The following is a 14950-nucleotide window of genomic DNA, read 5'->3' as shown; positions in this document are numbered from 1 at the left end:
ATTATCAGAGTGTTGTGTGGGTGAGCGACTGCACACACATTTGTGTTATTGTATGCGTGTGTTTGTCTATGCGTGCATTGTAAGGCAGGATGTGCTAAAGCAGCAGCACCATTGTCCCTGCAACCCCTCATACTCTTCCTTCCTTCCTCTCTCTCGCCCCCCCCACCCCACCCCCCCGGGGTGTGGACAGCAAACAGGGACAGATTGCTCTGTGCTGCTCCTGTATTTGGAGATGACCTGTGCAGTCATAGGTGATGATGACTGGCCTGGTGACAAATAAGGCCAGGTGGCTATGAGAGGCCTACAAACCAGCCAGCACCAGGGGCCACGCTGTGCTGCGCCATGTCAAACTATAGCGCCACTCCTCACCACACCATTAAAAATGACAAATGCTCTCATCAACTGCTTTCCCAAGTTAGCAACCGCTGCCTGATGCTCCTGAACCACTGTGTCTGCCCCAGTTCATCTGCTGGCCTTTGCCACAATTGGAACAACCATTTATTAAGTGTGAGTCACTTTTCATTTACAATGTGTTTGAGTTTTGTCATTGTAAAGGTTAGTAGTTGAATCGCAAAGGGGCACAAGAGATAGATGTGGTGAAAACAGTTCAGTCTTGGTGGGGAAAAAAAAAGAAGCTGGCCTCTTTAGGGTCAACACAAAATAGCTATACAGTGTAACATAGGTGTTAAGTTCATAAGCTACACAATATTTTTGAAAACCCTACTTTTCAATCCATTCATTAAGTTCATAAAAAGTAAAGCAGGTAAAAAGTATCTGGGCCAGTGTGCTGTGAAGGGACAGCACTGAAGTATTAGGCCATCCAGTGGCCCGGGGTAAAACCAGGCCTACTCAGGCTGTAGATTAACAACCCCATCCCACATCTTCTGCCCGGGGGACTTGGGGGACATATCTAGCCCAAGACAGGTGTATGGTTCTGGGCTACAGGGTGGCAACTGCCCCCTTCCTCTGCTGCGGCAGACCCTGGTTCTCTGTGTCCCTGCGGGGGAAAGGCTCATTGTGTGTACCATCTGTTGCGACACACGTGCAGACAAAAGGGGTGAGAGGGGCAAAGGGTGGGAGCTGATGTGCAACGCCTGTTTAATATCATTACGAGGTGCAGCTGAATTTTCTAATGGTGTTAAAGAACATCTTGATTGTAAATGGGGTCTGTGCACTTGTGTGGAGCATAATCAGAGAGTGAGGTTGCCAGACAAGGCTATTTGACACTTTTCCAAAAAATGTACAATCAATGGACATTTTTTGAAAATGTATGTTGAAATACATTTTTGTATGTTACGTTGAAATGAGGGGTCCAGAAGTCTGAGACTTGGCATATGAACCGTCAGACTGCTCTTTCTTCACAGGGTGAAAATCAACTAGCTTTTTAATCTTGTTGAGTAAAAGATCCTTGTGATTCTTATAAATGAAAAATGTCCTTAGTCAAGATGATGTTCTGTGTAGAACACAGAGGGGATGTGAGGATAGCCATAAGAGACATCACTGAGTCTGATAAATGGTTGAACAGCAGGATTATTTTTGAAGCACAGGCTGACAGACCACTCAACAAAGTGTACAGCCGTTTAGATCGTCTCCCATGGGGGTTAAGGCTTGGCTCTAGGTTTTTTTTTTTTTTTTTTTTTTTTTTTTTTTAAACCAAGGGGGTGCAGTAGCTGCCGTAACCCGACTGGTGGCGCTATTTCCCTTCAGTGCAGCGGACGCCGCTTCAAATAGGTCAAGGAAAAGTTTTGTGTTTTGACAATGCGTGGTGGGCGGAGCGGCGGGCTGTCGATTGGTTAGTGAGTTTCAGCTCCCGGTCGGTGATTGGCCCCGGCGCTCCACCGGGGCCGTGAGCAGGCAATGTAGGGTCCCCCCCCCCTCTCCTCTCCTCCACAACCCCACCACCACCCCCGCCCCCTTTGCTCCTCGCACCCCCTCAGTCCCTACACTCCGCTCTTCCCCTGCGCTGATTGTCACACATTGTTTACTACGGCTTGAAATGTGACTCACAACTCAGGCTATCTGGTGGAGTACCGCTCTGACAACTGAGGGATTCTTTTGACGCGCGCCGTGCGTCTTGGTTATTTGGGGACACGCTGTGGAGACTACCCTTCTGCCATGACAGTGGATTTGTTTGCGCTTTTATGCGTGCTGGTCATCACATCCTCTGCGATGGAAGGTAAATGAGAAATTGGGATCATACTTTGTTGTAGATTTGGATAAATGCTCTCCTCTCCAAGACGCGCTCGGCACCTTGGGGGATGCTGGCAACGTTTTTGTGTTGGGCAGCGCTCCGCCACTGGCATTAGAGATACAGGGATGACATGCACGTGGATCGCAGCAGATTGCCGTGGCTATCCCTTTATGTCGGAGCGGCAGTCCTCCCGCTCCGCTGCTTGTCACTGATGCTGCCCGTCCACGCGAAGAGTGACACTTTGTCCCATTTGAATCTGATTCTGAAATGCGGTTTTTAATTGCTTACGGTAGTTTATTGGTGGCTGTATAAGCATGTTTTCCCACTCTTTAGTCTTCCTTGTTCTTCGCGGCAGCGTGCAGGACAGGAGGAGTCTCCTCCTTAAACTGTAGGCTAATGTTTTAAATTGTGACTATCCCATGAGAAATTAGTTTTCCTCAGTAGGAAACGAAGGCTACATTGTAAGCGCCTGTCACACCTGCAATGATTCCTGTCACGTTTTCTCATTAAATTGTACATATGAAATACCATTACCACAAGCCCCAGAGCATCAGTCTGTAGCTTTTTGAATTGCAGAGACAAACTCTTGAGATTGTGGATTGTGCTGACTGTAAATATCCATGTGACCTGGATTTTATTCTGGGGTAAATTTCTCACTTTTAGAAATCAACAACTCGATGAAAAGAAAGAAAAACCCACTGGGCTGCCTCTCCCCTTTTCTCAGACTGTCCCTGTATTTTTTTTCTCTTCATCCATCCCCATTTCATTCTTTCTGTCTTTGTCTTTATTTCCTCCTTTTTTTTCCCCCTCTCACACACCCATCTGGACAAGCAGTGGTGCCACCAGTAGCTAATATCTCCTCAGTTAAACATGTTTTTCATTTCCGCTGAGGGCCCCTGGGGACCGAACACTGGGCTGTAGCCTCAGACATTAGCTGCTGGATAGATATCCCAGCAGCACCACAGTGTCTTCTCTTATTTTATTGTACAGTAGCTCATCCTCACCAATAAAGCATACACAGGAACACACCAGCTTCCCCGCGGCTGCCTGTATCCACCCCCAAAAGCATAAATAAGTAAATTAGAAGCACAAATAAAATGAGTTTTCTCACATGCAGCTTTTCTCTTTAATCATTTACAACTCTGCTCCTGGACTGTTCCCAGCTCAGGCTGTGCTCTGTAATTCCGTGGTGGCTTTCTTGTTTGTGCTCATCAGATTTCAACACAGCTATGGATACCAAGCCCAGGCCCAAATTGCTACCTCTTTGAGGGTGGATATTTTCAGGTTCAAATGTTTACCCGATGTGAAATGACAGCAGAAATGTCAATTCAGAGAGATGAGTGGAGGAGGGGGTAGGGAGGAGGGAAATTTCCCTCTGCTTGGAAAGGGGTGTGGGATTTCTACTTTAAAAGATGGGATGAGAAAGAAACAGATGGGTAGGGAGATGGCCCCTGGGTTACCTCAGTAACAAGGATGAAAGTGATTTCCTTGTTTGGGTCGCTAATTGAAAGGAGGTTGTCCCATGGGCAGGTTAAAATCTTCACTGATCTGAACTCCAATCTGTTGCTCTTTCATTTTTTTTCATTCTTTTTTTTTTTTTTGTTGTTGTGTGTGTGTTTGTGTGTGGGTGTGTGTGGGAGAGAGTGGAGCCATAGACCACATTATCCCTGCCTTCCAGTCACCCTTAATCTGATTAGAAGTCCAAATCAGCCACAAAGTGTCAGAGATCTGTGTGTGTGTGTGTGTGTGTGTGTGTGTGTGTGTGTGTGTGTGTGTGTGTGTGTGTGTATGTGTGTGTGGACCTGTGTTGGTAACTTTAGAGTAAGGAGCAGCCCTGACCATATGGACACGTAGTTGCGATGAATTGAATGAATTATTAGACCTGTCTACATATGCACACACTTACAGTAAACACTACGCGCGCACGCACGCACGCACGCATGCACACACACCATTAATGAACTGAGTAACTATGGAATGGAAATCATAAGGAGGCAAGCAGGAAAGGATGGATAGATGGGAGAATAGCAAATGAGATTGAGAATTGAAAGGGTGTGTGTCTATGTGTGTGTCTATGTGTGTGTGTGTGTGTTACAGTGTAAAGTGGTGTGTTTTTGTGTCTCTGCGAGGTGTGATGAAGGACCAGAACAGTTAAATCGAGTGTGAAGTTGATTATAGAACTTTGAATGTGTTGGATTCAAGGTCTAGACAGAGACACACACACACACACATGCACACATGCACACATGCAATCCCACACACATGAAGACATGATGGCAGCAACCAGAAATGCATTCACTGACAAGTTATTGAGGAGGGGTGGAGGCGCAGTCAGACCCATAGCAGAGGGCTAACAGAGAGGAGAGTGAAGATGGGGATTTGCATGCTATTAGAAAAAGAAGCATGTGCACTGCTCTGTTTCACCCTCATTTGTCTTCTCTCTCCATTTCTCCCTATCCTCTTCACCTTTTTCTCTGCCCACTTTCATCTACACCTCCCTTTCTCCCCCTCATTTCTCTATCCCACTCTGTCTTCCATAATTCTCTTCACTAATCTCTCCATTCGCCCCTCTTGTCTCTCTCCTCACTTCTTCTGCTCGCTCTCTCTCGCTCTCTCTCTCTCTGTCTCCCTCTCTCTCTCCGTGGTGTGCGGATGCTTCTCGCCAACAGCAGCAGTAATTCTCCCCTACTTACAGAGCCACTGCTTATTTCTGTTTGCCCTTAAACCAATTAGGCTTAGATAAGCCCGCTCTTTTAACGGCCTGGAACAGGGTGGTGGAGGGAGGAGGAACGAAGGGACGGGGGATGAAACAGCGGTTGAAAGATAGACGGAGATCGAAGGAGATAAAAAGATGAGGGAGACAGGAGGGAGGTCTGCGAGTTTCAAAAAAAAAAAAAAAAAAAAAAAAAAAAAAGATATAGTACGCATGTTTTACAGATGAGCAGCCTGCAATTGAACAAGGCTGTGGAAGTAAGCAAACACTGGGCTGCCTCAGTTATCTGACATACAGTAGACACCTGAGCCATGCAGCAACAGGGGCAAAGCAGCAGCAGCATCCAGTATGAGTATGATAAGAGAACATTAGTAATGTGCTGTTACCAGTCCCTAAGGATGGTTTGTTAAGTACTTGTACTCTCTTGCGGTAATGCCTCATCCTTCAGGGGCCAAGTTGATGGAATAGAGAATACTGTTGCTTGAATTAACAACAATTATAAAGTAATACTTACGGAGATCAGAACTACGTACTGCTGATGTGCAAAAAAAAAACAGAAGCATCAGTGCGGTTAGAGGATGGAGCATCTTCCAGCCCCTGTCTCCGCAACTGACCGCTTTGCTGAAGTGTTCTTGAGCAAGACACTGACTCATCTCGGTGTGATAATGTGTGATAGCTGACCCACTGTGCTGACCTCACCGCTGAGTGAGGTCAGCATCTGCCTCCTGGGATTCAGAAAGTATCATATTATTGATATTATTACTATTCCCTCAGTGAGCTCTCTTTCTAAGAGCAGTGAAGCTACTGGAGTTGAGCTAAAACTGACTTTTGAGTGGAGTAGTAGCCTGGCGAAGATAGCGTCCAGCTTTTGACAGACCACAATTGTTGCTGCTGCGAGTCGTGATTTTTGGAAAGGCTCGTGAGACCTTTCCTTGAGTCAGGTGTCTGCTTGAGGAGGGCGTACAGTCCTGTTGATGATTGGTAGTTCTCTGCTTCACCTAGACATCAGCAATTACACGGATCACAAACTGGGCTGGCGCTGGTTTTTGTTTCACGTCAACAGGAGGATTTCACCTGTAATATCCATCAAAATCAGTCTGAAGCAAGAATAGGCCGTGTAGATACAAAATAATGCTTTATTTGATTTTTTTTTTTTTTTTTGGAAAGGGATGAACAACACACTGCAGGCTCTCATGTTGGTCCATTATGTCTGGTCAGGCTCAACTGATTCTCAGTTGTTTCCCAGACTTAAACCTTGCACCAAATACTGAGCTTGTAGTGAGCTAGACTGGCTTTGTGAGGCTAGTGTAGTGCGGAGTTAAGAATTCTGTGCTGCTCTGCTGTTGAGTCTCTAATGGATGTGAATGTAAGATTGCGCCTTTCCTCCTCTCTCTCATTTGAAATGGTGAGAAAAGAGAAGAATGAAAATATAAGAATAACATAGGTCTGTGGGTTGAGGATGTGAAAGACTGTGTGTGTGTGTGTGTGTGTGTGTGTGTGTGCTCACATGAGTGTACAAGTGTATTTTGGCCCTAGGCACTACCGCTGACCTGGGACCACCTGAAGTAGAAATCAATTTTCCACTCGTTTTGTACCACCGTGTGTGTATTGTACGTTTGGATGCCTGTGTCGTCAGTACACTGCTAAAGCCATTATAGCTGGCAGGGGCAGCAGACATGGCCTCCTCCCATAATGGAGCCTTTATTTTGCCCACAGTGAAAAGACTACTCGATGTTAAGGTGTGCTTACGCAGCCTAGTCAGCTATGACGACCCCCAGTGCAAACCCCTGCCTGCAGCTCATGTACCTGTAGTGCTGTAAATGTGTTGTGCTGCCTCTTCTGTGAAAAGTATTGTGCTTGCATGCAGGCAAAGAATCTGTGGTCTGTGCAGGTTTTGTATGTTTTTTTTTTTTTTCACATATTGCAGTACAATGCATAGCGCGTATTTTCTCCTGGCTAATATGATCACTGGCTCCCCACTCTCTGTTTCTCCTGCTCTTTCTCTCTCTCTCTCACACACACACACACACACACACACACACACTCTCACTCCCTCTCTCTCACAGTTCACCCTACCCCAGAGACATCTGAGCTTTGGGAAGGCCAGATGGTGGATGCAGGTTGGGGGCTGGTATGCATGTGCACATTTTTGTGTACATCTCAGTGTGAGAATGAATGGTATCAGCGGAGAATGGAGGGAGAGAGAGATAAAGATGAAAGCAGTATGCACTGTACTGTATGTGTGTTTTTGTGCGTATTTGTTTATCAGTTTCCGTGCCATTCCCGACTTGAGACTCCTGTTTCCTTCCCTTGCCGGGGAGATATTTTCTGTTTTTGACCACAGCGCCTCCCTGCGCCTTTGACACATTCCCGTGTTCAGAGATTTGCTGCAGAGATGCTATCAGCAGTGTTAGGTGCCACCCGTTTTGCTTCGTGCTTGGCCCTTATCAGAGCAGGTGGCTGACTGTGGGAAGAGGGCTGAGGACTTATCTGTGCAATCTCGGGGAGAAGCAGACCTAATGCATCAGCAACATACGAAACACATTAGAGCGCCGGAGTGAAAGCGGTGACGCTCGTGACACAGTTCAACCTCAAACTGTGTGAGTCATCTGTTTCCTGGTAAAGCCAGTCCTCTTAAATGGCGAGCACACAACATTGGCACAGACGCACACGCACGCACACACACGGACATGCTCACCAAGGCTCGATGTGCACAAGAGCGCAAGCTTAAGAGATAACCCTCCAGGCCACACCTAGTGGAAAATGGCAATGCTTGTAATTGATTGGGCGCAGTGACCCAGCTTCCCCACCACTCAGAGATGGTGTGGTGTGAAAAATGTGCTTTTTCTCATTCTTTTTCTGTCTCACAGGCCTTTTCCCCTCCATTATCACCTGTCCTAGAGATTGGGTGACAGTTGTTCAGTCAGCAGGAAAGGGGAGCCTCTTCGATATTTGTTGAGTTGAGAGGCGAGAAGAGAAAGCATTGATTATCGAGTCTTATTTCCCACTGTTCACGCAGCCTGGCTCCTGGGGCCTCTATGCTTACAGCCCCATATTCACTGTTTCTCCTCCAGCCGATGGCCCCTTCTTGCCCCTGTCCACCCCAACCCTCCCTACATCAGCTCGGGCCAGCCCAGATCCACAAAGGCTTGTTGTTGACTCGACTTCCTGGCTGTTCCTTCTTCCGTGCCAGATTGTTCTTTTTTTTTTTCTTTTTTTTTAAACGACTTAAATTTTAATTAAATCTGAGAGTAACGTGCAACGTGTCGTCCCCTCCCTTCTGTCCCACCTTCTCGCTCAAAATGTCCTGCCTGGGAATAATTGGTTGTTTCTCCTTGCTTCTCTCTCTCTTTTCTCCCTCACCTGCCCGCCCCCCACCCCCCACGCTTTTTTTTTTTTGTTTTTTTTTTTTTTTAGTTAAAAACAGATGCATTTATGAAGCATTATACGGTTTACTACGAGGAAAAAGTGAAATATGAGCCTGTCCCTCTGAAGACGTAGTAGACGCAGCACTGGCAGGAACAGGAAAAGAGTAAAGAGACTGCTGGGGTTGTTAGCTTGTAGGAACAAAGAGGTTCATTTATGATTGTTATAATGAGATCTGTTTTTGAGTCAGGCCCAGAATGATTTAATTTGACTTTTAAGCCCTACGGCGCAGGCTTAAGGGCTGCAAGTGGGAAGGCTGGCGGGACAGAGGCAGACGAGGGAGTGGGAGGAGGCAGGTATATATTGGTGCAGTGGTTTTGCAACTTTCAGTGTGTGGGAAACTTTTTAAAGTCTACAATAAGACTGATAAGAATATCAATTTAGCACACACACAAGCTCCCCTGCATATCGCTGTGTTTGTTTAGCAAATCTCTTGCCTAAATGTACATGATACGAAGTTGCTACTGTACAAGAAAAGAAAAAAAAAAACCAAAAAATAACAACTTTGTGGTACTTTTTCCACTTTAAGTGATTCAGCAGCCCAGAGGATGCTGCCGTTCCAGCGCTCAGAGGAATTAATGGCAGAACGTTAATAGGGCTGAAATTACCAGCGCTGGTGGAAGCTGCTCCACTTCCGATTAAATAAAAGCCGGCTTGTCCACAGGCTGTTTCTCATAGGGACTGACAATCGCACACACTCACGCACACACGAGCACAGATGTGAATGTGCGAGATACCCAACACACACACACACACACAGCAGCCATACACACACGCATAGCTTTGATGTGTGGAAAGGAAATGAGTAGAGACGGAGAGCTAAGGGCTTGGGCCTGGGGCCTGTCCCATTATTAATGAGTAAGTGCCAGCGCCTCTCCCAGGTTCAGGACATGTGGACATATTTCACCATTTGCCTGCCCTTCTCCTCACCATAAATGTAATCTCTTATTAAACACTGGGTTCTTGGCAAGAGAGGGGCAGATAGAGAGAAATCGTCCATGAATATTTGTGTCTCGGTGTGTGTGTGCGTGTGTGTGTGTGTGTGTGGGTGTGTGTGTGTGTGTGTGGGTGTGTGTGTGTGTGTGTGTGTGTGTGTGTGTCTGCGATAGCGTGAGGAATGGAAATTGTGTTACTGGAGAGAAATGAAGTGCCCGCACAGCGCAAAATGGAATGCCAGCTTCTGAGAGGGACACTGATGGGGCCAATAAGTAGCAGTTTTCACCCAGCATAACACTGAGCCCCTCTGCCAGGCAGATTCCTGTCTGCCCTGCGCTGTCCACTTCTCTAGCTGGATGAGAAGAAAGCGTTTTTTTTTTTTTTTTTAGAGGTAATTAACTATTGATTTGAAGCGCAGAGGGTAATGGGGAATGAGTGGACAGCATCTCGATCTACCAGCAGTTGCCTTGCTGGCTAGACTACAACTAGAAAAGTGACAGGGTGAAAGAGGCACTTCCCTAAAAGAGCCAAGGTCAAAGGTGTTTTGTTTGGCTTTCAAGTTCTTTTTCTCTGAATTTGGATAAAGAGAATAAACAGAAAAAAGAAAACAGACCAGGAATCAGGAGCCAAAAATCCAAGTTTTTGCATCTAATATTTAGTATTATTGAATACATTTCCCCCAGTTTTGAATATTTAATATATTCGTGCTTTGTTTTGATGGCCGGCTTGACAGACTGATCCGAGCCCAAGCTGACCCATTGACCCACCCGTCTCCTTCATGAATAGTTATAACAGTATCGGGCCAAGGTGACTCATTTTAATGTGATGCTGCCTGAGGTCACACCACAACCAAATGTCCTCGTGTCATAAATCTTACCCTTATGATATTGACCATTTATTTTCAGCACGTGATTAAATGAGTCAAGGGGACATTTCCCACGAAGAGATGCCGCTCTGTTCCTTCCTCTGTGTCCTCCTGCTACAGATCCATGCACTAGTCTTTTTTGTTAGAGGCGAGTTAGAGGACAAGGATGAGGACTCATTTGTGCATGAGAACAGAGGCGAGGAGGGACGACGAGACAGAGGGGGAGAGAGGGATAGGCCTGTATCTGCCTACGATCTTATTTGTGCTAATGAGGAGGCTGGTGGTTCTGGCTGCTAACCCTTAAGCACATTCAGCCCTTTTAGAGTGTGTATGCCTGCATGTGTCTTTGTGAGAGCACATCTCCTTGAGTGTGGGGAGTGTGATTTGCCTTTTTATGAAAAAAAAAAAAACTTGGTACGCGGTAATGAATGATGTGGAGAGGATTGTTTGTTGCAGTGAGTCATACCAGTGTATGGACTTGCTGTTTGCTGATGGCTTGGGGATTAACGTTGCGATTAAATCAATGCACGACGCCTTGATTCGACTTGTTAGCAAAAGCAGTCTCAAGACGTACACTCCCAACCCAAACCTGTTCTGTAATGGGGCTCAGTGAACAGTATAAAATTCATGCCCCCCTCCTCCTCGCCTCCAATTGTTCCCTCCTTCTTCATCCCTTATTCCTATGAAGTCTTTCCCCTCCCTGCTTTCTCCCAAGGCTGGGCATTTAAAGCGGCATGCCTTTGATGTGAGCTTCACACACTGTTAGACACCCACTCATCAGATTGACACTGATGTCTGGGCGGAGTCAGCCCATTTCTGAGAGCTGGGGAAATGAACTGCTGGAATATACTGTACACACATATGGCGCGGAGTCAGGTAGATTTAAATAAAGCAAAGTGCTATGTGGACGCGAGTGAACAGATGTGCTTCATTCAGATGCACAAATTTTCCAGGATGGCCGTGCTGCACTCAACTGATGATATGTCAAGATGACAAACGTTCCCACTGAAGCGAGCTGAATGTAATTGTACGGCAGCTTTCCAGGGCTGCATTTTACAACTGTGTCATATCAGTTGTAGTGGAAATTCTGTTAATATCAAAAGATATATCATACATGTAATGTGAGATTATTAATGTGTAATATCAAACTCTGGCCTCTTTTATCATAAATTCTCTATATAAATGCATAGCGGCACAGCCTTGGATCTCTCTTACAGACTCAGTGGGTGATAAATGATTTGTAAAGGCCTAACTAGACAGGAAGTGTGTAATGTGTGTACGAATAGTATGCGAGTGTATGTTGTGCTTTAAATCAGCTCCCACAAATGATCACATATATTTGTGTGTCTGGTTCTCAGAAATAGAGACAGAACTAAACTTATGTGAGTGTGATAGTATAATATCCATTATGATTATGATAGGGATTTGCATATCATAGTATTTTAAGGTTTAAGGAGCCGGGCCGAGCCAACATTTTCGAGTTTGACATAACAACAATTACAGTTTGATAACTTTTTAATATCACAATTACATTTAACATAAATGAAAAGTTAATGGTTTAATCAAAGCTCTAGTAAAGTGTAGCTAAAGTGTGTAATTTAATGACCATTTAACATGACGTTTCTGTTCACTCCAGCAATTCATCATGTCCGTAGGTGGTCGTGTCGTGATCGTGTTCTGTAGGTTGTCACGTTGCGGCCTCTGAACACCTAGACTCTTCTGCACGGTGTACAATAGTTTCCCTTCACCTTACCTTACCACTGAATCTTATGAGCCTTTATCCTAACTTAACATAATGTGCAATAGAAACTCTTACATAATATAACTTCATATTTATTTACTTACAGCTAATGTTTGTAATAAAACTGTGAATATGTTCACATCTGGAGTTTGTTGAAAGCCATTACCGTGGATATCTTTGTAGAAACATGCTGATCTCTGTCAGGGAGGTCTTGGATGTTTGTCTATATTTGTTTATGACTTGTATGCCAGCGAGCACAGAGCATTTCCCCTGTGAAAGGCCATCATTTCAGTATTAGAGTTCTTAAGTTTGAATCAGGCGCATGACTCAGTTCCTCCCAACTATTTCAGGTGGATATGTCATGTTCCAACCTGTGTTAATGTCAATACTGACTGTGTAAAACCAATCACGAAACGGCTATCCAGCCTAAAGCGGCCGGCCAAGCAGAGTCATGCAGGGAGTTGTTGTAGTGACTGTCTCCCAGGCTTTTGTTCTCCCTGCCAAGGATTTAGTCTTCCCTTCCTCAGACAACACAAAACAGGTTAGGGCGATGAAGAAACAATGCCTCAATAACTGTATAGATTTAAAAGCTGTGCGTGAGTGTGTTAGGCCAGTGTGATTTGCAGACTCACGCTTGTTTTTGTCCGTCTTTTCTTCTTTTCTTTTTTTCTGGCCATTGAATGGAAATCATGACAAATGCTCTTGTCTCTCTGCGTGTTTTCACTCCCAAATAACGTGTGACTGTCTATTGATACTGTGTTCTTTTATGATGCGTGTGGAGTAGGGTTTGTGTAACAGCGGATGACTCCCCTCTTTGAAACTGAATAAAGGGGCACCATTAAAAATCTTAACAGCCCACCTGGTGGCGATCATGTTAATGCTGTCTGAAAAAATAAATGTTCTCAGTCTGAACGCTGGCTTTTGCTTCTCAAACATCACCCATCCATTTTTCGCATTTCTGAAAACCACGGACAATGTTAACTCACCTAACCCAAGGTGGAACGGAGAGACACAGATGTGTAATACTCTCCTCATGTGATGGTTATGACTCCTGACAAGGTCACCGTGTGAACCCCTGAAGGTGTGTATGTGTGTGCGAGCAGATCCAAGCTTGTATGAAAAAAAACAAAATCACTCGGCTTGCTCTAAAAGGCCGTTCAGACACCTGTCAATGATTGGCTGAAAAAGGACACCTTCCCTTTGCTGGTATTGACAGTTGAAAATGTAGAGGAAGTGTGGAGAGTGACTTGCATTTCTGCACATGTTCTCAATCAACTTGAAGCTCAGGTAATGCTTTGAAAATCTGCTTCCTTTGATAAACATCATGCGGCAGCTTCTAAAAGGAAAAGCATGATGGATGGTCATAGTGCCTCTAAAAAAGCGGAAAAGACAAAAGGCAAACAAGAAGCCTCTCTCTCTCTCTCTCTCTCTCTCTCTCTCTGTGTCTGTCTGTCCCTTGCCTTGGCTCTGAAGATTGATTGTGAGTCGTCCAGGATGTATGAGCGGTGTGATCATATCATGGATCACAGCATGGGGAGGGAATGACAGATGTCGTGAGCATCCTCTGTTTATTTGAGAGGCGAGTGTGTGTCTGATGGATTGGTTGCGTTTGGTGGATACAAGGAAGATTTGTCATCTCTTATGTGTCTCCTTGTGTTTTTGTAAGTATTTAACTGGGCAAACAAAGGGTCTGTGCGATGTCCCAAAGTTGGCCAGAAAACTGCAAAAAACAAAGAAGGACATTTGTATTTTATATATGAAAGAATAGAATTATAAGTCAATAATTGCTTTCAGATGTAGTTCAATTATTGTCTTAACAGTTCCACATTCTCTTTTGGATCTATGTCCACCACTTCCCCAAGCACAGATCATTTTAATAGAGCATTTATCAAAAAAAAAAAAAAAGTAAAATCTTCCAGATTTAACATGACTTGAAGAAATGGGGCACCTCACTGGGGTGACGGGTAGTAAGGGGGCTACTGAGGGAAGGGTTAAGTGTGTTTCAGTCAAGGTCGTTTTGAATGGCATATGTATCCTATTTAGGAGCCTCCGAAACTACTGAGCAGTGTAGACATGAAGCGGCGTTGACAGCTCTGCTCTGCTGTGATTCCTACAGTCACACTGGAGATTAGTTACTGGACCAAACACTCACTCACTCACTCACACACGTACACACGTACACACACACACACACGCACGCACTGACAAATACACAAGCTCCTCTGTTGTGAGCTGGACACAAGATCAGGCCATTAGTATGGAGGACCATTTCTACTCTAACAGCTCCTGATTGCTTTGCCTTTCACATCGCTGTGACATCAGCACATTGCTAATTGACAGATAATTGCCAATAATCACAAGATGGATCAGTGACAGTGCAATTAAAGGAGCTCGCTGCAGCTTGCCAGTTCTTTTAAGAAATCTGGACCCATAAGTTTGGCCCTGTTTAGTAGAGCAGGTTAATCAAATATTTATTTGCAAGAACAATTTTGGAAACGGTTCCCAATGACAGTGTTCGAAGTCCGATAAACTTTGGTTCATGTATTTTCATTGCAGAACTCTAGTTGTTTTATGGAAGTTTTCGGGACTCTCCCTTTTCAAATTTGTATTACAATGTTTTGCTGCTACCTCCGTGAGAGATAACACTCAGGCGCTTGTAATGGGATCCTGTCTGTTGGGAGAAGATGGAGGAAATCACTGGGAGCTGGAATGTGCTTGACTCGTTCGTGTGGGTCAGTGGAGGAAGTGCCGGTGTGTGTTTGTGCGCGCGCGTGTGTGTGTATATATATGTCTGTGTCAATGCAGGCATTTCTGTGTGTTGTCCAAAACTATGTTTGCTCAGCGATAGAAAAACTGAAATGTGATATGAATATCCTCTCCATTCTTCCATGAAAGTACCTGAAAAACCCCCTGAAAGGGGCCCATTTAGGCTCCCTCCCAGACAATACAGCACAATGCCCCTGATGACAGCCTAACTGGTGGAGGAAATAGCCCTGCTAGGGCCAACATAATAGCGGAATATTCTGGAAGTCACAGGAGGGATATATGGAGGCAAATAGTCTTTTTCTAACATTCAGC

The 14950-nt window shown here is 45.0% G+C and overlaps 1 protein-coding gene across 1 annotated transcript in view; it reads left to right on the top strand.

The window, feature by feature from the left end:
* The first annotated feature begins 2157 nt into the window (after positions 1 to 2157).
* LOC111228765 (ephrin type-B receptor 1) overlaps positions 2158 to 14950 on the top strand; it is a 173119-nt gene continuing 160326 nt past the window's right edge. Inside the window, exon 1 of the mRNA XM_022754790.1 lies at positions 2158 to 2176. Within this exon, the coding sequence (XP_022610511.1) occupies positions 2170 to 2176 (7 nt within the window). The 5' untranslated portion in view covers positions 2158 to 2169. The remainder of the gene's footprint in view (positions 2177 to 14950) is intronic.

This window comes from Seriola dumerili, unplaced genomic scaffold (genome assembly GCF_002260705.1).
Source record: "Seriola dumerili isolate Sdu_G_001 unplaced genomic scaffold, Sdu_1.0 BDQW01000226.1, whole genome shotgun sequence".
Lineage (NCBI taxonomy): Eukaryota > Metazoa > Chordata > Actinopteri > Carangiformes > Carangidae > Seriola > Seriola dumerili.
This window is presented reverse-complemented; position numbering and strand designations above follow the sequence as displayed.